Genomic DNA, 27880 nt, shown 5'->3' with positions numbered 1-27880 from the left:
TGGAACAGAGTTGACCACACAGTACCAACTGTATGTTCAGTATAAGCCTGTTCAAAATTGGGCCCTTTGTTCAACCGTGGGAAAAAATCAAATATCCAAACAATAATGCCCTGTCCTACCTGTCTGTAGGCGCAGCGGACCGCTGTAAAGCTCACTGGCCAAACATGCTTACGACAGTCACAGCTCAATGTATGTAACACTTGGGCTTTACATAAGAGGGGTTGTGTTTGGATTGAACTGTCAAAATAGGATTTATTTAAGATGTGTTTATTTTAAAATAATACTGTAAAAATATACAATTAAAAGGCACGTTTACAAAATGGTAATTATATACTTAGTTTCTTGCATTACTAACCAGAACTTTACAAAGGTACAAAAAACAGCAACAACACATATTAAAAACTAAGAGTGGCGTAATTTTGAGGGCAATGTTCTACAGCTTCATCTTGAAATGGTTGAGGCTGAGTTTTTATTGTAAATCATTTCTCAAACTTTCTTTATTGTTCACAATAAAAGCAACAATTAGAACTGTAATGCTTGATTGTAAACTGTTGAATCCATATTTCCTTGTGAGAATCAGGAACATTCAATTATCTTCACACTTTACATGACAGGAATGTTTCAGAGAAAAAAAAGATCATAGTTCATCTTTCATGTTGGTTTTGTCTTTGTGGCTTTCACGCTCACAACTACACAAAGCGGTCTGGTCGTCCGCCTGAGGCACCAGCTCCATGTCTGCATGCCGTGTTGGCTGTCCTATCTGCCGCTCTGAGTACATGTGCAGCACTTGGTAGTAGTAACAGTAGAGCCTGCTGGGCTGCAGCAGCTCTCGGGCCGCTGTCTGACCTGCTCTGGCGATCTCTTGTGCTTCAGTGTCGTTCTCTTTGGCCCATTTGATTTTCTCCAAAAGGTCTGACAGGTTTCTCTTCACGGGAACGTAGTGAGTGCCTGCTTTAAGATGGCTGTAGAAGAATTCATAATACTGCGAGTCCTGCTTCAGAACCAGACTGTTCCCGAGCATCAGGTAAGGAAAGCGATACGCTGCCACTGTTCCATCCACGTTCACCTGGTACTTGTACTAAAACGAGAAATAAAACCATCTTTAATATCAAGTGTTTACTAAAATGTGTGTATTTATTTTGTTGTTTTTATCATGGTAAGGCTATTTGTGACCATAACTGGGAAATCACATCAAAAACATAGTAAAGAAGGAAAAAACACCTGCCTAACAAGTTACAGGAGAAACATGAATTTTTCTAAAACACTGATTGATTAATTCATTTTTCCTCACCTTGAAGAAGTCAAAGAATCCAACAAGCGGTGTTTTGCCCACATGTTTCTCCCTGTCTCTGAAAAAGAACCATCCTGTGATGCCTGCATCCAGCAGCTCAGGGTTTTCCTTGGACAGAGAGACCAGGTGAAGGCGCTCCTCTCGACTGTCCCGGCCACGGAAAAACGCTCGATCTGTTTTGTTAATCCAAGGAGGTCCTGGAAGAAAGTTGTCCAAATGTTACCCAGAGAGGTAGAAAACGTAACGATATGAGGTCTAAAGATCTCCAATTGACTGAATTTAAAAGCAGCAACTTTAATAAATAATGAGAGATAGAATAGAGAATATTACACTAGCACTGGCGGTGCATTTTAAGGACTAAAACTGTAAGTAAGTGAATAACAGGCTTTCATTCTAGATAAATGAAACAACTCCTATGTATTTCCATAAAAGTGACTTATTATTTGCCAGGGTTTATCGTGTACTATAAGGACACAATAAGCCTGGGGTAAGGGTGGCTACATCTCCTGACTCATTAGTTAAATCAAATTTATCAACTGGCAGTTTTTTCTCACACTAGTCTGATTAAATGGAAAAATCAGTCAGAGGCTACATACACAGGTGTACACAAATGTGTTTACAGTTTTTAAAAATAACAGAGAGCACGTGATTGACATCTCATGAATCGCGGTCAAGAAAGAATGGAAAAAACGGGATAAAAGGCACACTTTAATTTTTAATAAAGTGTACTTAACCATTTTAGTCCTAAAACGTCCACAATTTTATCAAGGTGTGTACATACCTTAGGTACAGCGTCCTGAGACCAAGAGACTGTAGTTTGACATGTTTGGTGGAAGTAGATTTGAGAAAACACATGATGGAAACTGCTCAAACATGCACTTGAAAATGAAGCAGTGCCAGTAGATTTATCTATGAATTGTTAGGAATGGCCAGTAGTTTCTCAAATAAATTTTAGGACTCCACTGTAATACCTGCAAGAGGTACCAGCTGCTAATCTTTTTCTTCCTTTAAATGTGAAACAGGACAAAATAAAGAAACGCAGGTAAACCTGATGCCCTGCAACCATTTCGATAGGCAAGTTTTGGCATTTGCAGATTACTAAAAACTTCTAATATTGTAGGTTCACAACAATAGGTCACTGTATCATCCAATATTCAAACAATTATCCACTATTGTTTATGTACAATGTAAAACTGAGAGGGCCCATGACTGAACCCTGTAGCACCCCCTGGCAGAAAGTTTAAATGTGAGAGGGAAGAAAATTCAGTTTGTGTGTGGTGCAGATTGCACCCAGTCTCCTTTGTTCATATGAATTGAATTGAACTACAGCAGCTGTCACAGCGGCTCAGGTGTGTGTGTTTGTGTGTGTGTGTGTGTGTGTGTGTGTGTGTGTGTGTGTGTGTGTGTGTGTGTGTGTACCTGTATTTCCCTGGACAGACAGAAGGTCATTGGTGACACCTCTCATGGTCTCCAGGGTCGAGTGTGTGACCTCGTAAGTGGGGAGGACAATGTCCCGTGTGTCTGTAGAGCCACACCACGACAGGACTGGAACAGCATCTGTTCTCCTCGTCTCTAATGGCCAGTCGCCAACATTGATGAAAAACTCCACATCAGGCACCCTCACCTTCAACAGCAGATTAAAGATCTCAGAAATCACATGATGCCACGTGCAGTCTCTTGGCAGTAATATTAAGAAACAACATGCAGTAAATGTGCCAAAATGTGCAAAAACACCTATATGATCCTTTAACATCCCCAGAACATCTAGAATACCTTTCTTGTTAGAGAGAGCAGAATTTCATCAGAGAACATCTTGAAGTCTGTGTATTTTCCCAGAGTACGGCGGTACAGCTGGTTGTTGATGATAGCGTAGTGAATGAGACCTCCTCTGTTGGCAAATCTGCGAGGCACTTCCTCTCTGAGACGCTCCAGGTCGACTGTAGGAAAAGACTTAAAGTCTGCCAGAATCTGAGGCTCCTCAGCGGGACACAGCATGGTACTCTGCCAGACGGAAGCATTGAGTTCTGGACAGTCACAGTACTCATGGTAGACTGGACCTGAGTGTCAAAAATAATGCTCAGGCTTAGACGACGGAGCCAGAGCACGACAAAGACAGAATCAATTATGCATTTTCTAGATATATACGTATAAAGGCGCTGGTGTTGATGTTTTGTCATATATGAAACTGTGGTGATGTGTAACATTTCTGAGACAGGTCGAACGCATTTTGCACATTTTCTGTTGCGCTTCGTTGAGGGTAGATTGTTATGTGAAGTGAATCTCTAAGTGGCCTCATCTAATAATGATGAGAACGGTGAAATAACACAATATTCACTGAATCTGCATAAGAATGACCGTGAGAGGCTCAATGAGGCTTCGTTTTAAGACCAGCACTCACTGTACATAGAGCAGCGTGGGTGTTGTTTTGCAACAAAGCTCTTTACTGTGTGATGCATGTCTGTCTGGCCTGGCCTGGAAGAGGGATCCTTCCTCTGTGGCCACTCCTTCCTTTTTTTCCTGTTCAAGAGCTTTTTGGAGATTTTTTCCCATCTGTATTGAGGGTCAAGGGACAAAGGGTGTTGTGTGCTGTACAGATTAATACGTGCCTGTGTTTATTAATGCATACGACAACACAAACCTTGGATTGTGTAGGGTGACTTGGCAACAGCAGCATCTTGGTGGAGGACTTCAACCTTCAGGCCCTTCAGCACGGTCCCATAGAGCCGATACCTGACCAGGAAGGACCCGTCTTGTCTGTCCAGGGGTGGAGGGACGTGGATACGAATGTGCTCCATCTTGTCCAGCGGACTTATCTTCACTTTAAATGTGTCTTTACCTAAAACAGCACACGTAAAGAACATTTCAGTGACTTCATTTCATCTTGCTGCAGGGTTACCTTCACCAAGGCACCTGCCCAGCCCTAATACACGACCCTCTACTGTTAGCTGACCAAAGACATAGGTTAGAGGGTTAGAGGAAGATTAAAATGAGAACTAACGTTAAATCTCATTTAAAGGCTAAGTGAGATTAGTTAGTTTTGGTTATTAAACTATTATACTCTCCAATATTCACGTCTCGTCGACAATACCACGAATAAACCACTGTTGAATGTAGCTAGCTAACGTTATGTCTACAACAGATATGTTGCGGTTAGCTTAGAAATGATGCAGGAAATGAGCTAGCAGCAGCCGCTGTAGCGTTTCACTGCCGCGGTGTTTAACGTGATGACACTTTGAGCACATACTGTGTTTGAGGTCCATTTACCTGGAGATAAAGTCAGGTTTTCTCCGTTTGAATTGACCGCCTGAATAATGAAGTAGCGGACTGGTAAAACTATGTCGGGGTTCAGCCCTGGACCCCAGATGAGACATCTCTCTGGACCGATACGTTCACAGTCACAAACCGTGAAGTTTATGCTGATAAATAGCACTAAAACCACAAACTTACTGATTAAACCATTCTGTAAAGGCTTAACTAAGTCTACGCCACGCTCACACACCATATTCCTCCAACTGAAAACTGCTAGACGTCTGAAGTAATTAAATATTGACTGTAAAGTTTTGATAGAAAGTCCTATTCCGACATGTTGGTGAAGAGAAACACGCCCATTATCCGGTGATGCCTTCACGGGGTGTCGGAAAGATTGCGACGCCCACCAAAAACCTAAAACTGTACAGTCCGTAGACAACAGTATAATATATAATATTATATAACTGTATTTATGTCTGTGGTTCAGTAGGCCTACTGATAAAACCGTATCAACCACTCAGGTCCACTTACTCATTTGTTCTGGAGCTTTCAACCATACCTGACAAAATACTACAGATAACAGCATCACTTGTAAAAGCGCCTTACATGTGTGACATTTATAAGGCTCTATTGGCAGTATGGGGTATAATATTCATAAGTATGTATTCATTAGTGTTCAATCACCTGAAATTAAGGATCAGAAGCATTTTTGTTGGTTTAGAATGAGACGTTTTTAATCTAAAGACATTTCTTTGTTAAAATTGACATAAAACTGTGGTGGCAGCTGGGTTGGCTCTTCTAGATACAGCCCTGCTTACCATACAGTAAAATCAACAATATGATTCACATTAAAAGTGGAATACTTGTATATACTATTAAGTTCATATTAGGCACATACAAAAGCTTATTGAATAGTCAGAACATTTGAAAGTTTTATGCAAGTGAAATTACAGAAAATCAACTGGGTTAGAACAATAGCACTTTGACCTAAGCATGTTTATTTAAATAAATCAACACAAAATTGTAAACATAAACATAAATAGGAAGTCTGATGACATAGGCTACTGCATATAAAAGAACCCCTGAGTCTCTATACATTTTTTGACATCAAAAATCACACACACGTTTGGATTTTGGTTTGTGATTTATATTAGACCATCCACAGCGTTCATACAGTGATTGGTGGTTCTGGATTGAATGATTACAGGGAATACACCAGTTTTGTAGCCAATCAGAACACTAGTATGCAAAAATGTTTTCTGTTTTTTGTCCCAGCTTGTCCAAATTGGGCAGACAAGCGTACTGGATCATCGGTGGAGGACCGCACAGGACTGCAAGGACATCACTGGACGGAGCAGGGAGGTGTTCCTTGATCATGTCATAGGTCACAAACCCTGCACTATAGCGCCAATCTTCAGGACCAGACAAGAGAGAGTAAGAAAGATCAATCTTCAACTTCAGTGAAACAGATTTTAAACACTCAATTTCTTTAAAGCAGTGGAAATTCAGATTAGAATATCAGCCTATTTCTTTTTTGACTTTTTTTTGTCTGTTTGCCATATTTACAGCCAAACATGTGAAAGCATAAAGTGGCAGGATTTACCAAACAACATCAGTGGGAAACATCTCCAAACACTACAAATCCAACACTTCCTGTTTCTATCATTTTTAATCTATCTTTCTTCCCACGTGCCTCAGCAGAGGGATGCCCAATGGTGAAGGGTGAGTAGAGCCTAAAGTTCAACTTGTGCTTTCATCCATAGATAGTCATCTCCTCCTCCAAGGCAACCAAATAATGGCACTGCTAACGAAAGAGCAAGTACACCTCTTCTAATGAATAATGATCAAGGCCTGATGTGTTTCTATTCTGTGTGGAACTAATGACAGACAAGACAGAATGCGAGCAGCGTTCGAGGCCCGGATTATGTAACAATATTATGCTCATTAATTTGTGCTCGCTTTAGGGATTATGCAAAGGAAGACATGAGCGTTTTGCTAAGATACTGTAACACCTTGTTGGAACTATCTCCCTCCTCGGCCTGCAGGGATTTCCTTCAGCTGAGGAGTCTTTGTTTGGTCTCCCACTCTGAATATTCAACAGTGAAACCAAAGGAGCGGGCTTTAAGACTGATTTATTCACATAGCCTGGCACTCTACCGTATATCCTTTATGGTAACATTATAAAATTAGTCATGGAAAATGTCTCCACCAGATCCCACATGAGGAGAGGTAAGCATAAGTAGGTATTTACGATGTGTAATGTTTTGCTCTCTCTACATTTGAAATGGTTTTAAAGAGTTCACATTATAAATGTGAAAACAAATAATAATAATAAATGATAGAAATGTAGATATACATTTTTCTATGTGATATTTTGTCTTCTGTCATAATGTTGTGTGGTATGTAGCAGATAAAGTTTATTATCCAGTATAATTTATATTTTAATAAACTGCTGAAAAATGTGTAATGTATAAGGCTTTTATCCTCCCAAGTACATTTTCAGTGTAATCAAGTTTGCTCACATGGAATGTTTTACTCAATGAAGATGCCAAACTTTTATATATGGACATATCATTGCTACTTGGATGGTATTAAAATTAGGGCTGTGAATTGGCAAGAATCTGGCAGTACAATATTTTTCACAATACATGGTTTACAATTGAATTTACTGTGATACTGTAAGCCAGCCGATATATTGCAATTTAAAAATCTAGTTAACAATTTCAGGTATCAATTTCTGCCTGCTAGTGTCAAAATACTGATACTGACAAGAAAATCTGGAAACAAAGTGAACTATAATGGCAACAAGTGGATTTATTAAACCCTGTTTTTCCTTTTTTTAATATATATAATCTGTCTTGTAGACTGAATGTAAGACCAGAAGTCCTTTCAAAGTTACATCAACTTTTTCTTTTCCTTTGTTTCCACTTGGGAGCCAAAAGTTGATAGGGATAACATGTTAGCCAACTATATAACTAACTATATATAGATTTTGTTAAGACATCCAGCAGTTACAAAGTCACATTAGCAGAGTCACATAACTCAAACCAACAAGAAAAATATCTGCCTCTTTAAAGCTTTTAATGCTCCACTAAGTTCACCAGTTTGTTGCTAACTTTGCCTGCCATTTGGTGCTGGGCAGGCAGCAGGCAGTCGGTTGACTTTTTCCTGCTGTAGCTGAGAATGAGATTGATGACAGCAGTGAGACTGAACAGAAACGGTGAAGTTTTATGGGGCCAGAACTGCAGAGTTGGGTGATATGCTCTGTGAGTTCATCGATTGTTAATCACAAATTATTGATTTGTGCAGCTTTAATGGTCCAGTGTGACATTTGGGATCTATATGGAATATAATATTCATAAGGATGTTTTCATTAGTGTATATAAACCTGAATATAAGAATTGTTATGTTTTCATTACCTGAGAATGAATTTATATCTACGGGTGGCCTTCCATGGAGTCCGCCATGTTGAACTGTCATGTTTCTACACTAGCCCAGAACGGACAAACCAAACACTGGCCACCTAGTTTCTCCTTCTCGCCTGGAAAGGCAGGGTGAAACGATCTGCAATCTGCACCTACACTGCTAGATGCCACTAACTCCTACACACTGAACCTTTAAAATTGAGAGGTTATGCATTGTAATTAACATGGTACTGTCTGTGTCAGGTAATGTATTGTATTGTTTTTCAAAATAAAGACGACATTACCCATTCATTGGTGAGAGGTAATCTTAGTAATATCTGTTCACTTCCTGGCCTGTACGGATACATGGATGTCTCTTTACTATTTTATATCACTGCCATACTTAGACTATACTTACGGGTACTGTACATACACATTCTACTGCATTGGCTCCACCTAATTACTTACCATGTACCACTTGTTTACATCACAGTATATATATATTTATGTGCACACCTGTCTCCATGCGTGTTCCTACATTACTGCACAACCTGTTTACATTACAGTTGATACATTTTGATATGATTGTACATCTCTCTACCGCAGTATTTCATTTTAGATTATATTATATCATATATATGATATTTTAGCCGCTGCAGTGTTTTATGTCTGTATGTATATGTGATCCTGATGAGATTTTGTTCTACTTCAGTCATTTTTCTTTATACATATTTCTGACATATCTGTAAGAGCACCATTGGAATCTGCTGCCTTACCCTGGGAAGGTTTGTCCAGTGTGAACCAAAGTTGAACTTTGTCAGGATGGTTCTTCTTCACCTCCTCCAGCTCCTCCCTCAGTAGAATATCTTTCTCAGTCTGATAGGGAGCAAAGTGAAAGGGATTAAGCTTCTCCAGAGTGTTTTCCATTTATCTACCGTGCAGTAATACTCTTTAACAATAGGACACAGGGACAATACACTGCACAGAGCTGACCTGGTTGGCGAATATGAGAGAGCACTTGGTCTTGTCACTGGGGTCTGCTGTGATACTGCGGATTAACTGCAGCATAGGAGTGATACCTGAGATGGTAAAAGACGTTGAAGTTAGCCTCAGAGGATGGTTCATGTCTAACATGACATGAGGGTATCATTAGCTACAGTGTTACCTTTTCTCAGTCGTTCATGATATTGTCATCAAAGAAAAAGAAAATATCATTTAGTGGTCCTGAAAGTTGACTAAATGACAGCTTTAGAGTACATTAGAGTGATTGTAAATAGTGTAAATGAACCTGTTCCACCGGCGATCATTGCAACGTGCTTAAACTTCCGAACTTTTGGCTCTGACTTCTTGTCTGGTCGGATGGAAAACAGACCTGATGAGGAGAGAGTAAGTCTCAGTGTTAGTGTGTGTTTGGTCTTATTTTGTACCACAGTGACATCTGCTGGTGACAGAAGCTTTATTTCTTTTTTTTCCACACCATTTCCCTTATACACCAGCAGTCCATTGGGTCCTCTGAAGTCAATGGTGTCTCCAATAGCCATGTTGTCCAGGTACTGAGACATCTTCCCTCCTTCTGGGAAGGAGGGGTGGGTGTTCTTGTAGTACACCTGGAGAAGTTACAAAAGGACACAACAATTTTTATTTCTTATTTCATCTTTTATCGAAAAATGTCCTTCACTATGTTTCACAAGCTAGTTGCTAACTTTCTGTCTGCTGTTTGGTGCTGGGCAGGTAGGGTACAGTGTACACTCGGACAGGTATTTATACTCTTGTAGCATTGTCATTTTATCTCTTTAGTTCAGCAGGAATTCTTTCAATGGACTGGAAAAAATCTGCTAAGCATCTGGTCCACAATTCGTTCAGTGACTTATTACTGCAGACTTGAATACAAATCGAGAAAGTCATGACGTCTTATTGAGGACTTACTAACTACCTGCCATCCAATATGTGATATAATGGCTTGTAACTGATGTGCAAAGTATCAGTAAATTATATTATTATTATTAGTAAAGCCAATAATAATGAGCCCTAACAGCCCAAATAACCCACAGAAAAACTTCTGCAGTTAACCCATGGGCCAACCTCTGTTGCTATCTTCATGTCGTTTTGTGCCCTTAGGTCAGTTATGTTCATTACCTTAACCACAAGGTCGACATATCCCTGGTCCTCATCACTGGAGACTGGAGTGTAGGCTCGGACCACCACACTCCCGCTCACCTTGGCTGACAAGTACACGTGCTGACCTGGTCCAGAGGACAGAGGGGAGGTCAGGCAGGGAGGATGGGTGAGGTGGTGGATTTGAGGGAATGAGGGAAAATGTGGAAACATGCATGAGGAGTGATGGAAACAAGCCGTATCTAATCCATTTAAACAGCTTTTCTCATTCTTTTCAAGTGCTTACATGACCAATTTACCGTAATTTGGGAATCTAATGAATCTCTAATACACCAGCACATGTGTATCCTTTGATGTCTTGGAGTATTACAAGCAATGTATGCATTATCATGAATAATGTAATCTTGTATTCTCATTTCAAGACACTTAAGCCGGGCCAACGCTCGGATATGTGTCTAAATGCTTACTTCTTAATCTTCATCTTAAAGCATTGGCAGAAAATCATTGAATCTAGCTGTTGTGTATCTGAGAAGAGAAGAGAGCTGTTTCAGTACCTATTGGCAGTCCAAGGATATGAGTTGAAGATGGAAGCCCAAACCGAAATTTCTTTGTGTCATGGCTGATTTCCTGTACAATGACACACACAGGTTAGAAAACATAAAAAAAACAAAGAAATATTACATACAATATCATAGCTATTAGATTTCTCTCAAATCTCATTCATTTAATGCTGTGAGCACCACCATAGAAATCTCAGACAGATATCTCAAAAACTGGATTAAAAAAACCAAAACACTTCCACTGTATGGTACTATGTAAAACCAACCCTTTAAACTGGATGAGCTTCATAAAATTGGTGTGCACACTTGTTTAAGACAGTGGTTCCCAACCTTTTCTTTAAGACGCACCTCCACAGCCCTATGAGAGGAACTCAGTTTCAATATATTGTCGTACAGCGGTCAGTGTTTAGCTTTAGGATGGTTTGGTCAAGTTTGCATTCGTCACTAGTGGCATAAGATAACTAGCTAACTAACAACTGTTTATCCATTACTGTTAGATAACTATTTAAACTGTTTGTTTTTGGATAATGGGCTCAGCTGTTTATTTTGGCAAACTGTTTCAAATGTTTACTTTTAGCTTACTGTCTCAATTGTTGACTTTTGGCTAACTGTGTGAACTGTGCATTCATTATTTTTAGCTTCTTTGAACCATTTACACATCGCTGTTAGCTGAATTATTTAGCCATTTATTTGCTTGCTAACAGTAACTTCCTTCACACGCACATCTGTTCAGATTACAGCTGACTCAACGTATGGATGAATATTTTCTAATCAAATTCTTAATTCAGATTGTTTCCCTTGTAACAGTAGAAGCACCCTCTGGGGTAAAGTAGGCCACCTCTGGTTTAAGACATTAAACTTGTTGGCCAGCTTAACATACATTCACCTGAAGTGTTTCAATATGTGGTGAAACACAAACTGGAAAATAACCTATAATATACAGTGCACATCTCCTTCTGCAGCCAGTTACATGCTACATTATTCCCTCACAGTATTAAATACTCAACCAAGTAGGTGAATATTAAGTTGCTGTGTAACCAGGTTTGAATGTGTGAAAGTACAGATTTTTTGTTAAATGTGTGTGTGTGTGTGTGTGTGTGTGTGTGTGCAGTATACCTGTTTGTCTATAAGGGGAAGGGGATATTTGACCGTAGGATCCTGCAGAGTGACAGGCAGTTTCTTCTTCTTCCCTCCTGCAGAGCCTTGCAGGAGAAAGTACAGCACTGTCACTACCACCACAGAAACAGCTGCCACCACCGAGATCATCTGCAACACAAAGATCACATACAGTGTGGAGACTCACATTGCACATAAATAACAGTTAAATGTTCTAATTTTGTTCAAAATGCATTATCAATAAGTTACACTACAGTACAGTTAAACAACATAAAACAATGAAAGAGGAATGATGAGCAGATAAATAAAATCTCACAATCTGAGTAATATAGAGCAGTTCTTCAATGAATATAACCACTTTCAGACAAGATTAAGTGGAATAATTAAATAGGGAAATCAAGTGAAAGCTAATTCTCACCAAGCTCTGATCCATAGTTTTAACAAGCAACAAATAACTTCCTCGCACAGTCTGGAGACCAGAGTCCACACACAGTCCAAGCACTGCCTTCACAATACTCTCTCTCTATGTGTCTCTCTCTCTCGCTCGCTCTCTCTCTCTCTCTCTCCTCTCTCCCACACACACACACACACACACACACACACACACACACACACACACACACACACACACACACACAGTGTAGGGCCTCTTAAGGGGGTGTGTCTTCCCACAGGGGGAAAGGTGACACAAGGTTCAAAGCACCAATAGGAAGACGGATCTCATCATGACACTACATAGTACAGAGGTGGTGTTCAGGCAGTGAGGAGCAGAGCCATGAGATCACACCACTGAGAGAGGGGAGGAGAGAGAGAGACACCAGGATGACATAACAAGCACTGAGCAAAACTATTAGTTTTCTTTACAGAGAAGTACTTGCATTTTCAAAGCTGATAATCCTGGTTGTATGAGTATACTGCACAGTCCATTTCATTTATGAATCTTGATTTTTATTGCATCTTGAAATAATACATGATAGGAAAGTATGTCCTCAAGTTTACTGACAACTTTAACACTGAGTTCAAAACAAGTGGCATAAAAATCATTATAAGTTTATTTTCTACCAGTGGAATCACCAAGCAGCAAAAGCAAAGCTCATATAGACTTTATCTACAATGGTTTATAATAGATAAAGTACAATACATATATAAATTACCTACAAACATAAAACACATAAGACAGCTCTCATAATGCAACAGTAATGGGAACACTTTAGTCCCACTATTGAGCATTTATAAGCAATACAAACATTTAGTAAATGGTTTATAACACACTATAATGTGGTTGGATGTCATAACCCACAGGAGAAGCTACAGTTGTTGACAAATACATTAATAAACACATATATCTGCATACAAGTACATTATATTGTGGTAGATATCCTTTTAGAAATGCTAAATAGTGGGACTTCAAATAATGTTATTATTTATTTACTTATTATTGCCAAAATAAAATATATAATATACATGATAGCATGTTTATAAAGTGTTTTGAGATGCAGATGTAAACATTTAGGAGGAAGATAAACAAACAAAGTTACAGTCAGCCATTAAAATGAAAATCAGGACTCAATAAAGGGAAATCATACTACTCTGTCAACAAGTAGATTTATTTCAACCTGTTTTTTATTGTTTTATTAAATTGAATTCATTAAACTGAATCTATGACCAAAGCACTTAAAGAAATGTCCAAAGTGTTATATATTACACGCTTGGAAATGTGTCCCCGATCCCTGAGGATTCTCCGCTGTAGTCATGACCTGAGCCCATGTCCACATGCAGTCTGGGATCCTCTGAGCTCTTATGGTCCACAGCACCTTGTTGGGTCAGGGCTCTGCTGCTGGACTGCGGCACAACTGGGTCTGCGACATCCAAGTCCACTAAAAGCAGAATTATGTAGAGTTACAAAAGGACAGGATAAAGCGTGACCAAAGCATAAAGACAGGGCATGCTGTACATTATCTCTCTTATAACATGTAAGTTATTTTGCACTATAAACGATCTTTATATCATATTTTGTAAAGACATTGTAGTAATTTTAAAGTGGTGTCAACCTTTTCTCTGAACTAAGAGTGCACGATTCATTGTTAGTTAATGATTTCCTTCATGTCCTCAAGTGACTTTCAGTTCATGTTTGCAGGCAAGACTGTTATGATTAAGAACAAGATTGCTATTTGCCTGCACTGTCTACATTTCCTGAGCTTTTTAAATGAAATCAATATTGCAGTATAGCAATTCACCCAGTTGAGCTCATTTGCGATACATCTATTACCATAAGGGAGAGAAAAGAACTTTCCTTTTGTCAAGAAAACAACCAACAAGTTCATCAGTACCACTCTCTTCTCTTACAGCTACTATAAAAGTGCTCTTGAGCAAGGCACTGAAAAAAAAAAAAAGCAAAAGGATGTTGCTTTTTACTCTCCTGTAGAAACCAAAGTTGAAAAACTAGAGAAAGCAACAGGCCTATTTTGTAGCAGATATTTTGACTTGTAAAATGAGTGTAAACACAGTCCGAATTAATAACATTAACAATGGCTGCATCCCATTTCATGCGCCATGTGCAGGACACTTTTCAGAGCAGACATTTGGACTTGTAAATGCAGGAAAAGCACAGGTGTAAATAATAACATTAACGATTATGTGTGCCAGTAAACAAGGTCAGTGAGTGAGCATGCACAATAACAGAGTTTAACAAAATGGAATGCAGCCATTAGTTTGAGAATTGCAACCAACTGAAAACCTGCTTGTGTATTTGATGACCTGGGAATAAGAACGGGCTGTGAAGTGTGTATGGAGAAACTATGGTGGCTGTGAAACTCCATTTCTGCCAATAGATCCTCCTAAATGTTACACACTGGACCTTTAAAGGGCAAGTAAAATAAAAAACACAATATTTAGACTTACCCAATAAGTCTAAATATTGTGTTTTTTGTTCTTGTTCACAAATTCAATTAAATTCAGATTTAAAACTATTTATTAACGTGACTTTGAATTTGTTCAAACACTTGTTTCACTTCAATTCCTATAAACTGCCACTAGAGGGAGCCCTGTATCTACAAACAGCAGTTCCCTTTTATGTAGTTTCCTACTGACATCAACTTTAAGAGTTGTTATGAGAGATGGAAGGTCACTTCCTCTGGCATATGAAATGAATGTTTATACCACAAACAACCTAAAAGTCCCCTTCTTGTTCGTGTTGTGGACGTTTGGAGGACTAATGTGTCCTCTGCAATCCTGACTTAGCGGCAATTTCCAAGACAATAATGTACAATACATTAAAAACTACAAGCATGTAATGAATGACTTCTTCTTTCATAATTAAGTACAGGGTGTGGTTATGACATTCATATATAATGAAGGGCAGTGGCTCCCAAACTGGGAGTTGGGACCCCCTCAAGGGGTTGCAACATAAATTTGTGTGGTTGTTTAATGATTGCTAAAATAGGAAAGCAAAAAAAGTCTATTCTGTAATTATTTCTCTTCAGATGTCTAACAAGTATTTGACTAAAACAATAGAATGACTAATCACCCATTGGTTGTCCTTTGGTTAACTTCATCTACAGTAACTTGAGAAATGAATTATTTGCCAGTGAAGCTGAATCCTCAAGAGTTGAATATCTGGATATAGCGGAGCAGAGTGAAACAATGCCTTGTTTGATGGAAACACAAACTGTGTGGGCAAAACACTGGGCATGTTGCTGTATCATGTGATATTCATTTCTGCCTGATGGATGTCCAGTGTGTGCTGTGTTCACTGGCACTCTGACAACAACTAACTATTGAGTTTCTTTGACCCGGGGCAGCATTGTTATTATATTCTTTAAGTAGATTATAAAATGATTTTACTATGAACAAACACAAGCACTGTATGCATTGTAGATGGGTTAGGAGGGAAATTACATCTTGTTATGCTAATCAAGAAAAAATCTCAAATAGATTTTAAGAAAAATGTAAAGATTCACTTTTCATGATCTTGTGTGGCTTAATAGCCTACTCACTGAATTTGTAATGACACACATTCTTATGAATGAAGTTTTGCCTGTATACACTGCAGTCATATAATAGCCTATTTTACACAGACGTGGCATTTCTGGCCTATACCTAGTGTTGATGCTAAACAGCACGACCGCCGGCATATAAAAGATAAACGTTGCGTCTCCACTTCCCTGATGAAGCTACCACAGATATGGTCGCTTCCATCTTGTGCTGGTGATGTCATTTGGAGCCAGAATCTGCGCAGTAGCAACCGGTGTGTGCAGCACAGTATGGAGGTCCCACCGATACACAGGGCCGACTCACGAGCAGGCCTCAGCTGTCAGTCATGACCTGAAACGTGCTGTTTATTGCATTAAATAACTAATTAAACCAAACTTATCAGAAAAATGAACACATCAGGGCCATAAGAACTAACCTATGTGACTTTTTTTTATTCTAACGTCACATGTGAGTAGGATTTTGATGCCTTTAACCTGTTGATTGCTTCATATATGCCAATACTAATACTAATACTTTTGTCATAATGCTAACATAACTCTTTTTTTTTGCTTTGAACCCGTACTGCCGGTTGACGGTATTCACCATTTTTCACCAACTTCGAGAGCTAACTAGCATTATAACTACCACTAGCTGCTTTAACTGGAATTACATGTCTCGTGTTACTAACTAAAGCTGACAGATGTCCAAAAAAGTATGGCATGTAGTAAAATGGTTTTGGAAATGTGAGGATGACTGCCACATACAAATTTATTTAATTTTATACTTTATACCAACTATTGTCCAGAAGCTAACATGAAATTATCTACCCACGTTCTACATGCCCATTCTTGGTTGTTTAGAGAAATGTTATCATCTGCACGGACTTTTACGTATTAAAGTAACCGAATATCCTAACTGCAACCGATCACTGGTGGAGTGAAGTTGCACAAGGCAGTTCTGCATTCGTGGATTAAAACTGCAAGTCTGTACCACCCAACATCTCAGCCCATGTTTCAAAGGACGTAATAAAACACAAGAAACAAAATAAAGCAGTGCTTTTACATAATCCTTTCACATTAATCTAACCTACTTGTTAGCTCCGCCCATTCTGAGTCAGTGCACACCTGGATGGGCGGAGCCTCTAGTTACACAGTTTGGAAAGAAGGGTTACTGGAGTAATCAAAGGTGCAAAGCAGCATCACAGTCCCAAAGGAACTGGTGAAGGTGAACCCTGGAGATATGCCTTTGAAAGACGCACACACATACACACACAAACCAGAGAGAGAGAGAGAGAGAGAGAGAGAGAGAGAGAGAGAGAGAGAGAGAGAGAGAGAGAGAGAGAAAACAAGTGATGAAAAACTGACAGCAGAAAGAAACAAGTCTGATGAAAGAGGAAGAAGAGAGAGAGTGGAAGACAGTTGAAAAGAATTAAGCATCAGAAATCAGCATCAAACTGAATGTTTCAGTTGGGACTCATGAGAAATTCACAGTCTCAAGAAAAAACACTGCCACTTTTGTCATGTGGAAACCCGCCAGCGTATATAACCCCATTGAGTCCCAAAGCTAGAGTATAAAGAAACACAGATTAATAATAAATCTTTGAGGAAAAGAAAAATCTAGATGTGGAAAGAACTGCAATATAAAAGATAAATAGAAGAGTGTGCGAGAAAGGAGTTCATAGAGCAAATGACAGGAAATGAAAGAGAAGCCTCACTGTCTTTCTCTGGAGGACACGCGCGCACACACACACACACACACACACACACACACACACACACACACACACACACACACACACACACACACACACACACACACACACACACACACACACACACACACACACACACACCAAATCTGTGCGTATATCAGGTCCTGTTGTCACCACTGGCAGCCTGTTGAGAGATTCTGTCTCTCTGGACGGGATCAAGATGAGCAGAAACACACTGAACACACAGTGCAGGAACTGAACAGGGAAAACTCTGTTCTGAATGAGCACATGTGTTCGTTTGTTTGAATGTTTGTATGTGCACTCACAGTATGGAGATTCAGCTGCAGAGTAGAGGATACACAGGGTGTGGTGAGGATCTTAAATAAACTTAAATAAAAAGGTTTTCCTGGGAGGATGCTGATGTGTTTTTGAATTGATGAAAGCTGAAAGCTGATATTTTGTGCCAGTATCCACCTCACCATTGTTAAATTTGACCATTTTAATGCCAGAATTCTTTGGTTTCGTACCTACAGTAGGAATCCCTTAAGGTGTGCATACAAGGGTGGTATCAATCTTCTGATCTAGCTCTCTGCAAGTACAACGAAACAAACGAAAACACAATAATTCCTATAGTCAGTTATACATACCAAAACATAGCTGTGACTATTAGATTCCATTTATGCCAATAGATCCTCCTCATTGTTACACATTGGACCTATTAAAAACCTCCCACAGTCAACCAGTGGAAAACTGAATGACTATATTTCTTGTGTTGTTGTCTTAATACTGAAGCTCTTTTCTTCTCTAATTTTAAAAAAGCAGAAAAAGGGAGCTAGCAACAAAACCTAACAACTGTGACAGCTGTAAGTGAGATTTTTTTCCCCCAGTGGAGACACAGACTGAATTGTGTTTCTGTGTAATTTCTGGCGCTGCTTGTACTTCAGTATTTAGTTTGAAGGACTTATCTCTCAGAAAATATTGAGATAAAAATAGAGGAGAGAAAAGAGCAACAATATGGCCAGTGTAAAAATAAAGCTGAATCATCTTATCCTCATACTGTAGGTACAACTAGGACATGTATTTTGGGGGGTTTGCACCTATTTGTCAGTTTGCAGGAGCAAGTGTGTCATTCTGCGTCTGAAGTCTCAGCTGTAACTCCAGTGTTAAATGTCACATTGCCATTCTAAATGCCAGTGACGTTCGCTGCTTTGTTGAGCCAGTGACAGCACTCGTGGACTACTTAAACTAAGACAAAACAAGCTGTCTCTCCTCTATTTCATTATTGTTTGCTCTTACACAAAGGGAGCACGTTCTTTAATGTGACCTTCATTTCCTCAGAGAGTTGCAACTGGGAGCTGCTGAGCACCATCTATTTCCACCGTTGACTGCTACAGCTCCATGCAGGAGCTGAAATGTCAATGTCATGCTTAAGAACTCAAGGACTCAAGGTGAGGAGGGTTACTCATTCTCTTTCACTTACATAACATTTTCTTGGGAGCCAGGATTCTTGTCACCACAAACCACAAACCTTAAGTCAACACATTAAAATGCAAAAGAGGCCAAAGAGAATGTAAAGAACCACCAACCATATAATCTCGAACCGTCTCTTTTATCTCTCAGGCCGTCTCTTCGACTCTCTGCACCGGTTGTGTCCTGATGATGGAGGTCTGCAGAAAAACAGTGGATTCCATTTCTGCCAATAGATCCTCGTAAATGTCATACACTGGACCTTTAAAATTAGTTAGGTTTAGTAGTTTTATTCTGGTTTTCACATAGTTTTGCTTGTTTTTGTATGTTTCGTAGGGATTATATTTTTTAGGTGCACTAATACAAGTTCAGATATATAGTATTCAGATATATGTTTGTAAAATTAGTTGTGCAATACAACAAATTACAAGATTAAAAATGTTAAAAAATTCCAAATTCAACATTACTCAAGCATTTTTCTTATTAGTTCGCTTTACCTTTTTAAATCGCATTTTATTCTTGCCAAGGTTGTAAAAGCTTCTAAAGACCAACTCGTTTAGACTATCATAGAACAATAAGACTGATCAATGAATTCACACACATTGAACACATACATACCATGGACATACCTGTATGGCTGATGAAATCAAGTGTAGCACTGAAGCCCCTGTGTGTGATGCTGCTGTCTGACTTGAACTGAAGCACCATGACGCTGTCGTAGGACAGCACAGGAGGGGGAACACTGCCACCACACAGCACCACTGCACAAAACATGACAAAATAAAGCCTCTTATTTCGACTAATGTTGCATTATTTTTGAATCTGATAATAATGCAACAAAGACAGACAGGGAGACAGGCCACAAAAGTGCCCTCTTGGAAGCCCCTATGGTAGATAAAACATGATAAAGTGCCCTCTAGGGTGTCCATCTAGTGGAGAAAACATGATAACGGTGTTTCTCCACTTGAGAATACATGATAAAGTTCCCTCTAGGCCGCCATTCTAGTAAAGAAATTGTGATAAAGTGCCCTGTAGCTCCTTCGGTGGAGAAAACATGATAAATAGGTTTTTACCTAGGTTTTATCTCTAGATTGCCTTTCCAATAGCAAAAATACAATAAAGTGCCCTATTGTGTCTTTCCAGTGCAGAAAACATGTGCCCTCTTGGGTGCCCCTCCTGTACAGAAAGCATTAGAAAGTGCCTTCTAGAGTGCCTTTCCAATGGAGAAAACATGATAAAGTGCCCTCAAGGGTGCAAATCCTAACCCTGACTAAGCATTTTGTGCACGTTGGTGCCCCTTTTTTTTGCCCCTGGCCCTGAAACAGCCTGAGTCTGCCACTGAGACAGACCTAAACAAAGCAGGACAACGGAAAGTGAAAAAAAGGATGGGATGAAGTGTTTTTGATTGAGTTTTGCCATCCAGGCATTCATCCGTCCTACCGATCTCCTCTGTTCCTTCCACATCTCCCAGGACAGTGAGAGAATCAAAGAAGCAAAAGTCTGACTCTTCCAGGTCAAAGTCAGCAAAGTCGAGCTGCAACACAAAACAATAATCAGATGGGTTGCTGATGCGTTTGTGACAAAATCCTGAGATTTGAAGAGTTTGAGTCATTCATTTGGATTCAGTGAAAGATTTTGAGCATCACCTTCACAACATGACCCCGTGGAGCGTAAATAACCCAGCGGAGGACGCAGTCATTACTGTAGAACTGTGGGTAATTTGGGCTGTGGACAGTAGTCTGATTCTCAACTAGAACAACAGTCCCACATCCTGATTGCACACACACACACATACACACAGACAAACACACAGACACAGACACAGACAGACACAGAGGAAACATAGACACAGGCACACTAAGCATTATTACACAGAAGACTGACCAGTTTAACACAAATACACACACTCATCTGCACACTGAAAACAAAAGACCCATTATTAGCAGCTGGGTTCATCCTCTCCACAGCTACTCAGCCAAAGTCTGTGTGTGTGTATGTGTGTGTGTTTGTGTGTGTCTTGTGCCGCTCATTATTGTGTCATGGGATACGTGCCCGCACAACCACTGGGTTGCTACGAGCTCCACAATCAACGGACATAGCAATGGTTTAAACTGTGTATGAACTTTATATACAGTTGAGGCTAAGTAATGGACACAGAGCAGAATGTATATCAGCCTGCAGCACTGCACTGTACATATACTTCAGTGTTACATGAAGAGATGTGTGTGTCTGTGCACTGTACGATATATTGTGTGTTTGTGTCGTGTGTTGTGTTTCCCACCAGGATCAAAGCGTCCCTGGACAGCACGATGCCTAATAACAAAGCCGCTTCCTGCTCGGTTAATGTCAGAGGAAAAGAGAAGTGTTGCATTCTGGGAATTATTCAGGAGTAGTGGACCAGGAGGGACACTTCCACAGAAAATCCCTGTAAAAAATGGCAAAAAAGCCAAATGAGGTTAAAGCATATTGTAGTATAGTATGTGCTGTATGTGCACACGTTATCTCCCACAGAGCAAAACTGGTCCGGGCCATACACTCGGCCCAAATACAGCAATGAACTGTGGTCCACATCTGGGCCAGATCTGTTAGCCACATGGCCCATAACATAGCCATATCCCAGCCAACTGTATGACCATTGCTGCCCTGTTCTGGCCCTGTGTTGGACCACACAAGTTTCAGCACTCTTTGTAGGAAACTGTTTACAAGTGTTCAGTGTTGGCTGGCTATATGGCCCATATGTGACTACCAGATCTGGTTCACATGTAGACTGTAATTCATTGCTGTATTAGACTACTTTTGCTATGTGTTTGCATATATGTAACTCAGTAATGTTTAGTTAGTGAATGACTCTTAGCAAGTCAAGCACTTAATGAATTAGTAAAACTGGTTCTTTGGCTTATTTGCTTTCTTTCAAAAATGAGATGAAAAGATTGATATCATTCTCACGTCTCTACAGTACGTTGACTTTGCATCTGGAAGGAATGTAAAAAGTTAATGGTTTTAGCAGGAGTTATGTGCTGGAACAACTGCTTGGAGAACAACAGCCTGACACAGTCACTGTGTGCAGCTTCCAGAAGTCTTGCTGTCACTGCGAGTTTCCCAGGTTTGGTATCATTGCTTTGCAGAGAGCATAGCTGAAACCTGTGCTTACCAACCATGTTTGGCTGGGCTAAAGAACAAACTTCAAAATTGTTTGGCAAGAAATAGCTTCCACACATAACTAACCCTAAAATTGTATTTTTTACATTTCTGTTCATGTACAGGTTAGCAAAAAGACAGCTCTAGAGATGTTAATGTAGAGATGTTTAGAGACTTTGGACTGTATGTAACATTTTTATTCTTCTCCTCATTCTCAATCTATTGAAATAGAAAAGAAGCAAATGGGTGTATTTTCTAAAATGTTGAACTATCTTTAATTTAATTAATTTAATCACATTTTCAGAGGTCCTGGGGGGCTTTGATGAGAGTTTATGGAAATAAATGTGCAGTCTCAATCGTGTGTGGCTGAAACTCACCAACAGGCCTGTGTGTCCCGACTGACACGGTGAGCCGATCGTAGCGGCAGTGAGAGTCATTCTCCAGATCAAAATGATCAAACTCCAGCAGAATACTAAAACCTGGAGGAACACTGATACCCCACACACACAACCTGAAGAGACACAGAGACAGAGAGACACACTGTTTTGACTCCCTGGAAAGGCTCTGCTACACTAAATGGAACTGAACCATTATTGGTTTAAAATGGCTGCTATGAAGTCTGAGCTAAATAATTGTTTTTTTATAATTTTCTTAGAAACTGAACATTACATAATTATTCAAACTGATAGTATGCTAGATTGTATTTTGATCTCTTGATTGTGGAACAGTTTAAGTATGGAGCAAAGAGACCTTCTGTTTAGTGTAAATGTAAAAGGCCCATTGCGTAGATTGCAACTTCCTCGCTTCACCTTCCCCTTCCAAGTGCAAAGGAGAAACTACGCTGACCCCAAAATGCAAGAAAAACACAATCGGCCCTATTTAGAGCCAGTGTTTGGTTTGTCCCTTCTGCTACTGTAGAAACTTCACGGTTTCAACATGGTGGCCTCCATCAAAGGAGACACGCAGCATCAGTAGATAAAAAGGGCTAGTTCTGCTGTAACAAGAATAATAATATTAATTTTCAGGTGATTATACACTAATGAAAACATACCTACGAATATTCGAACTCCAAAGATTATCACTGTAAATTATGTTGGTTTTATGGTGGTTAAGTCTCAATAACTAACATTTGTTCTTTCTCCTTATCTGGAGTGTCACTCACTGGTTGTTGTCATAGTGATCACCAGGGCGGGTGGGGTTTCTGGTTACCCCCTCACTGTCAGATACAGGTCCATCTCTCACGCTGCAGAGTTCTGACAGACACACACACACACACACACACACACACACACACACACGCGTGAACAGTACTGCATACATCAAAGAAGGATTATGAAATATAGATGAATAAGAGGTGCTGTGACGAGAGGAAAAACAACTCACTTGATGAAGTCATCCCCTGCTGCTGCTCATCAGCTAAAGCAAACACACAAACATAAAAAATTTAATATGTATAATATCCTACTATTATTATCAAATATTATACCAATACATGAACTTCTTCTGGTAGAACTGTGTACAGACACCTACAGTATACATTCATCTATACCCATATACAATCTAATATTAGACTCATTACCAAAGGATTTTAAATGACGTTAGGCGGGCCACATTTTACAAATATTAAGGGGTCCAGTAATCTTACCAAGCACACCCATGTTGCAAACTTTTGTGCACTTCAGAGGTGGAATGTACAGTTTTGAGGTACTTGCACTTGAGTATTTCAGATCGATCCATTCTACACATTATAGTCAGTGAGCACTGGATTATCCTGATAAACTGTGATGGTGATAAATAGATCCTTAGACAAATAATGGTTAAAAACAAATCACCACCATCTTGTAATCTTTTAAGAAGCCTTAGACTGACATCTGAAAGACAATCAGCCCCACCTTCTTTCAGTTTATGTTTAATCCAGGGCAGCAGCAGCCTGACATCAGTGTAAACTCCTGGAGATCCTCTTCTGGAAGGGGCACGGCTGCTGTTATTTTCCCAGCTCCGACCACATCCCTTGCCCCAGGAAGTTACACCCAGCACTACCCAGTGACCGCCGCCTGACCCTGCTGGACATACCAGAGGACCCCCTGAGTCACCCTAGAGGAGGATGAAGGGAGGACAAAAACACTGCAGAACCTATTCAATGCTTTCTTTTATAACTGATGGCTGATTCGCAGTTTCCAGGGTTTTAGTGAAGCCACACAGCTTGCAGTAAATCAGAATTGGGCTCAGTGGAAAAACAGACAGATGTTGCAGATGGTACGTTGCTTTTTCTACCTGGCAGGCATCTCTCCCTCCTCTCTCTGGCCCGGCACACAGAACTGTCATGGCTGGCTGAGGCCTGTCTGGTCTCTGTTTAACAATTGAACTTTTGACGGTCTGGAGGACAAATTTACATCTGGCTGGGTCCACCAAGTGTAACTGGACCTCTCTCAGCACTGGAGGAAGACGACCCTCTACGAAACAGTAGAATAGAATGGAGAACCAAATAAAACTGTGCTTTAACAATATCTGGTGGGAGCGAGATAACTACTTACTTTCCTTCACTCTGCCCCATCCACCCAGAATGCAGCTGGTTTCAGGTGGGATGCTCTCATCAGGCAAAGGCAGACATATGGGGTGGACACGGGCTCCTGTTGAAGAACTCACATATCAGTGACTTAACAAAATGTGATCAGTGCTACAGTAAGGGCTCACCGGCATCCAAACAAACTGCACTAATTGTCAAAGTGGAAACCTGCCCAATCGAATGCGTTTATCCAACTCCACCAGAGCTATGTCATAGCTCATAGGCAACGCATGATGGTACTTCTCATGGACTGAGACGGACTTAATGAAAAAGACCTGCTCCTCTTCATCATCTACCCTCTGGTCGAAGTCTCCCACCACCACTCTCACACCACTGAGAAACTCTCTAGACAGGGGAGAAAGGTATTAGATCTACAGTTAATGCAATAAACATACATTATCAGGCAGATCGGGAACTGTGGTACAAAGAGCAACCTTTAACTTGCAGCACGAAAGAGAAAACGATACACGGTAAGTAACAACCGTACTTTGAGAGTGATGCAAAGCAGTGTGCAGCGGTCATTATCCAGCGGTCAGTCAGGATGGCCCCTCCACAGAAATGAGAGCCCCTGTTCTGCAAGGAAACCTGAGCATAGATAACAGAGTTTGCATGTCAACATAAGCAAAAGCCAGGGTCATTAAAGCTGCAGTAGGTAACTTTTATTAAAAAAAAACGTTTTGTCATATTTGCTGAAACCGAATATATCCTGACAGTAGTACATAAGACAGATAATCTGTGAAAGAGGGTTCCTCCGGCTCTTCCTCGTGCTCCTAATTTCATTTGCACGAACCCACTGTGCCTGAAGGAAAACAACCAATCAGAGCCGAGAAAGATACTTGATTGTTGCGTCTCATTCCGTCTGACAAACACTTAATTATCTTCAAGCCACCAACCCAAAGTGTCTTACTATCTTTCTTGGTTCTCATTGGTTGTTTTATTTTGGGTACAATGGAGTTTTGCTAGGAGGAGCCAGAGGAACCAGATTTTTTTAATTTATAAAAGTTACCCACTGTAGTTTGTAGGATCAGTGTAGCTGCAAACATGTAAAATGTTTTAGTGAGATGCCAATAAAATAAAATCATTGTATCCAAATCTTCAATGATCACAAAATATGTATTGTTTTTACTGTATATTATTACATTAGCCTTAGTCTCTCTCACCTATCAGCCATAACATTATGGCCACCTGGGCACCCTGGTTATGTAGTCCCATACCAACAAACTAATGCACTGTGTTCTGACACCTTTTTATTAGAACCAGCATTAACTGTTTCAGCAGTATGAGCTACAGTAGCTCGTCTGTTGGATCGGAGTACACGGGCCAGCCTTCGCTCCCCACGTGCATCAATGAGCCTTGGCCCCCCATGACCCTGTCTCTGGTTCTTTACCTTCCTTGGACCACTTTTGATAGGTACTGACCTCTGCAGACCGGGAATACCCCACAAGAGCTGCAGTTCTGGAGATACTCTGACCCAGTCGTCTAGCCATCACAATGTGGCCCTTGTCAACGTCGATCAAATCCTCACACTGCCCATTGTTCCTGCTTCTAACACATCAACTGGAGGAGAAAATGTTCACTTGCTGCCTAATATATCCCACCCACTGACAGGAGCCATGATAACCAGATAATCAGTGTTATTCACTTCACCTGTCAGTGGTCATAATGTTATGGCTGATTGGTAATATACTGCAATATTTTAATGCAACCAAATGTCTGGGTACTTCATATGACTGTGGAGTAAGACTTGATAAAACAGTGATATTTCAGTAGGTAGTTCATCAATACTGAATGTGAATCAGTATTAGTAGTGATACCCATCAGGGCTGAACAGACAAAGAAAGCACCAGCAAAATAGTGAATAAAACATTTCCAAAGAAGGTTTGACCACTAACTAGCCATGGATGTGATCCGTATGTGGACTCGGCCCCTCCGACCACCCTCAGAGAGTGAACCATTGGGCTCCACACCTGAGGAATCCCACACTTTGGACCTGACAGACAGGATGAAATCTTCTCAATCTTCTCTTCACTTCAGCAGCACAAAAGTATCCATTAAAAACAAGCAAGGCCATATCAGCGTCCCTCCATTGGGTATCCACTCATTCACTCACCTTTTTGAGCCGCATTGATGCCAGAGTTTACCCAAAACCAGAGGGAGAGCAGGGCGGCAGTGGTCCTCATCACTAACACACTCACACATCAAGACTGGGTCCCACTCGGGGAGACAACCTGGTTTATAGACCTCACTGTGCGTAAAGAGATACTTGTTAACAACCCAGTAAAAATCTTTCCTCCGGTGCTTGGTACAGACGAAGTGAAGTGCTACTGAGTGAACATTTTTGTACTCTCAAGGTCAACCGTGGTGTAGTGTGTGGGGTTTCGTTCCTACCACAAAGACACAAACAGTCCGGCTGCTGTAAGACATTCAAAGAGGAGAAACAGTCATAAAATGCAGACAAAGGTCCAGAGGAGGCTAGCTGTTACTGTTTGTTATGTGAACACAGACACTGACGTAGATACAGATAGAGCAAAAGAAAAGAAAAGCACAGAAACTAAATTGAAAAACTCCAACATTTTGGATGAAAATATTCTCTGTGCATTTGTCTTTCTTGACCTCGAAGCTTGAATAAGAAGTGGGGGGAATTATTACCATTCCAGAAAAGAATTTACAGCAGTTACTGTTTCCCTGAGTCAAAGAGCTCATTGTGAAAGCCTGAAAATACCACACAGCCTGTTGTGGCCAGCGTGACCTTTGAGGCAAAGCTGTAGCAAACAAGCCCTTATCACGTTCACTCTGCGACTGAACTGCTGTGTATCTGTGTCAAGAGAACAGCATGAGTCAGATGTGGCCGAAGCAGTAAAAGGTTTTTGAAAAGCGTGGTTCTGACAGTTAAAGCCTTTCTTGGTTGTCTGCCACAACATAGTTCTTATCATATCTCCATCATCATATATTACTTGGAACTAATCTGATGTTCTATAACCAATGTGTCAGTCAGTGAGCTTCATCTACAAATGTCCAGTAAGATACATGAGCTGTAGAGGAGTACAGTACAGTTTGTTCTGCTCTTTCAACACCAAAAAATAGATAGGCTCCTGCAACTGTGTGTCTGTTTAGTTTGAGAGAGCCTCTCAAGTTTTTGGCAGTAACCGTAGTTTCTCCTTCACGCTTGGAACAGGAGGGTGAGGATGCCACTAAATCCTACGCACTGGTCCTTTAAAACATGTCTAAGTCTTTAAATGCCCTTAATTTAGTATATCGGTTTGGATATACAATGAGTGTTTTTATTCTAAT

At 40.2% G+C, this 27880-nt stretch overlaps 3 protein-coding genes across 4 annotated transcripts; all 3 read right to left on the bottom strand.

Moving 5' to 3' along the window:
* Positions 1-251: 251 nt before the first annotated feature.
* On the bottom strand, positions 252-4906 carry poglut3 (protein O-glucosyltransferase 3). Its single transcript, XM_051383390.1, has 6 exons — positions 4556-4906; positions 3930-4127; positions 3065-3348; positions 2711-2915; positions 1292-1488; positions 252-1078 (listed from the first exon to the last, which is right to left on the bottom strand). Exons 1-6 carry the CDS (start codon positions 4791-4793, stop codon positions 638-640), a joined length of 1563 nt encoding a protein of 520 aa, XP_051239350.1. The 5' UTR covers positions 4794-4906; the 3' UTR covers positions 252-637.
* A 759-nt stretch (positions 4907-5665) lies between these two features.
* LOC127353539 (NADH-cytochrome b5 reductase 2) lies at positions 5666-12301 on the bottom strand. The gene is made up of 9 exons (XM_051382825.1): positions 12154-12301; positions 11736-11885; positions 10614-10686; positions 10081-10187; positions 9422-9551; positions 9233-9316; positions 8938-9023; positions 8721-8820; positions 5666-5952 (listed from the first exon to the last, which is right to left on the bottom strand). Exons 1-9 carry the CDS (start codon positions 12166-12168, stop codon positions 5780-5782), a joined length of 918 nt encoding a protein of 305 aa, XP_051238785.1. The 5' UTR covers positions 12169-12301; the 3' UTR covers positions 5666-5779.
* A 360-nt stretch (positions 12302-12661) lies between these two features.
* LOC127353553 (ovochymase-2) lies at positions 12662-27202 on the bottom strand. 2 transcript variants are annotated; one of them, XM_051382855.1, is made up of 17 exons: positions 26978-27200; positions 26700-26834; positions 26482-26579; positions 25077-25174; positions 24762-24934; positions 24558-24653; positions 24298-24476; positions 23916-24117; positions 23407-23439; positions 23186-23276; positions 22401-22534; positions 21167-21310; positions 20532-20656; positions 20326-20419; positions 19515-19646; positions 19005-19085; positions 12662-13612 (listed from the first exon to the last, which is right to left on the bottom strand). In XM_051382855.1, exons 2-17 carry the CDS (start codon positions 26767-26769, stop codon positions 13437-13439), a joined length of 1926 nt encoding a protein of 641 aa, XP_051238815.1. In that variant the 5' UTR covers positions 26770-26834; positions 26978-27200; the 3' UTR covers positions 12662-13436. The 2 variants fall into 2 exon arrangements, with proteins under 2 accessions (XP_051238815.1, XP_051238816.1); XM_051382856.1 differs by having other exon boundaries at positions 13519-16068; positions 26700-27202.
* Between the last annotated feature and the right edge of the window lie 678 nt (positions 27203-27880).

This window comes from Dicentrarchus labrax, unplaced genomic scaffold (genome assembly GCF_905237075.1).
Source record: "Dicentrarchus labrax unplaced genomic scaffold, dlabrax2021, whole genome shotgun sequence".
Taxonomy (NCBI): Eukaryota; Metazoa; Chordata; class Actinopteri; family Moronidae; genus Dicentrarchus; species Dicentrarchus labrax.
Note: the sequence above shows the minus strand (reverse complement) of the source record. Positions and strands in the feature narration are given on the sequence as shown.

Coding starts and splice junctions, on each gene's coding strand:
- poglut3 (XM_051383390.1), bottom strand. CDS start 4,793: ATGGTGTGTGAGCGTGGCGTAGACTTAGTTAAGCCTTTACAGAATGGT. Junction 4,128..4,555: donor AAACCTGACTTTATCTCCAG/GTAAATGGACCT, acceptor GTGCTGTTTTAG/GTAAAGACACATTTAAAGTG. Junction 2,916..3,064: donor TGCTCTCTCTAACAAGAAAG/GTATTCTAGATG, acceptor CTGCTGTTGAAG/GTGAGGGTGCCTGATGTGGA.
- LOC127353539 (XM_051382825.1), bottom strand. Junction 9,317..9,421: donor GCTGGTGTATAAGGGAAATG/GTGTGGAAAAAA, acceptor TCTCCTCATCAG/GTCTGTTTTCCATCCGACCA. Junction 5,953..8,720: donor ACTGGACAAACCTTCCCAGG/GTAAGGCAGCAG, acceptor CTGGTCCTGAAG/ATTGGCGCTATAGTGCAGGG.
- LOC127353553 (XM_051382855.1), bottom strand. CDS start 26,769: ATGAGGACCACTGCCGCCCTGCTCTCCCTCTGGTTTTGGGTAAACTCT. Junction 24,654..24,761: donor GGATAAACGCATTCGATTGG/GCAGGTTTCCAC, acceptor GTTCTTCAACAG/GAGCCCGTGTCCACCCCATA. Junction 23,440..23,915: donor TAAACATAAACTGAAAGAAG/GTGGGGCTGATT, acceptor TGTTTGCTTTAG/CTGATGAGCAGCAGCAGGGG.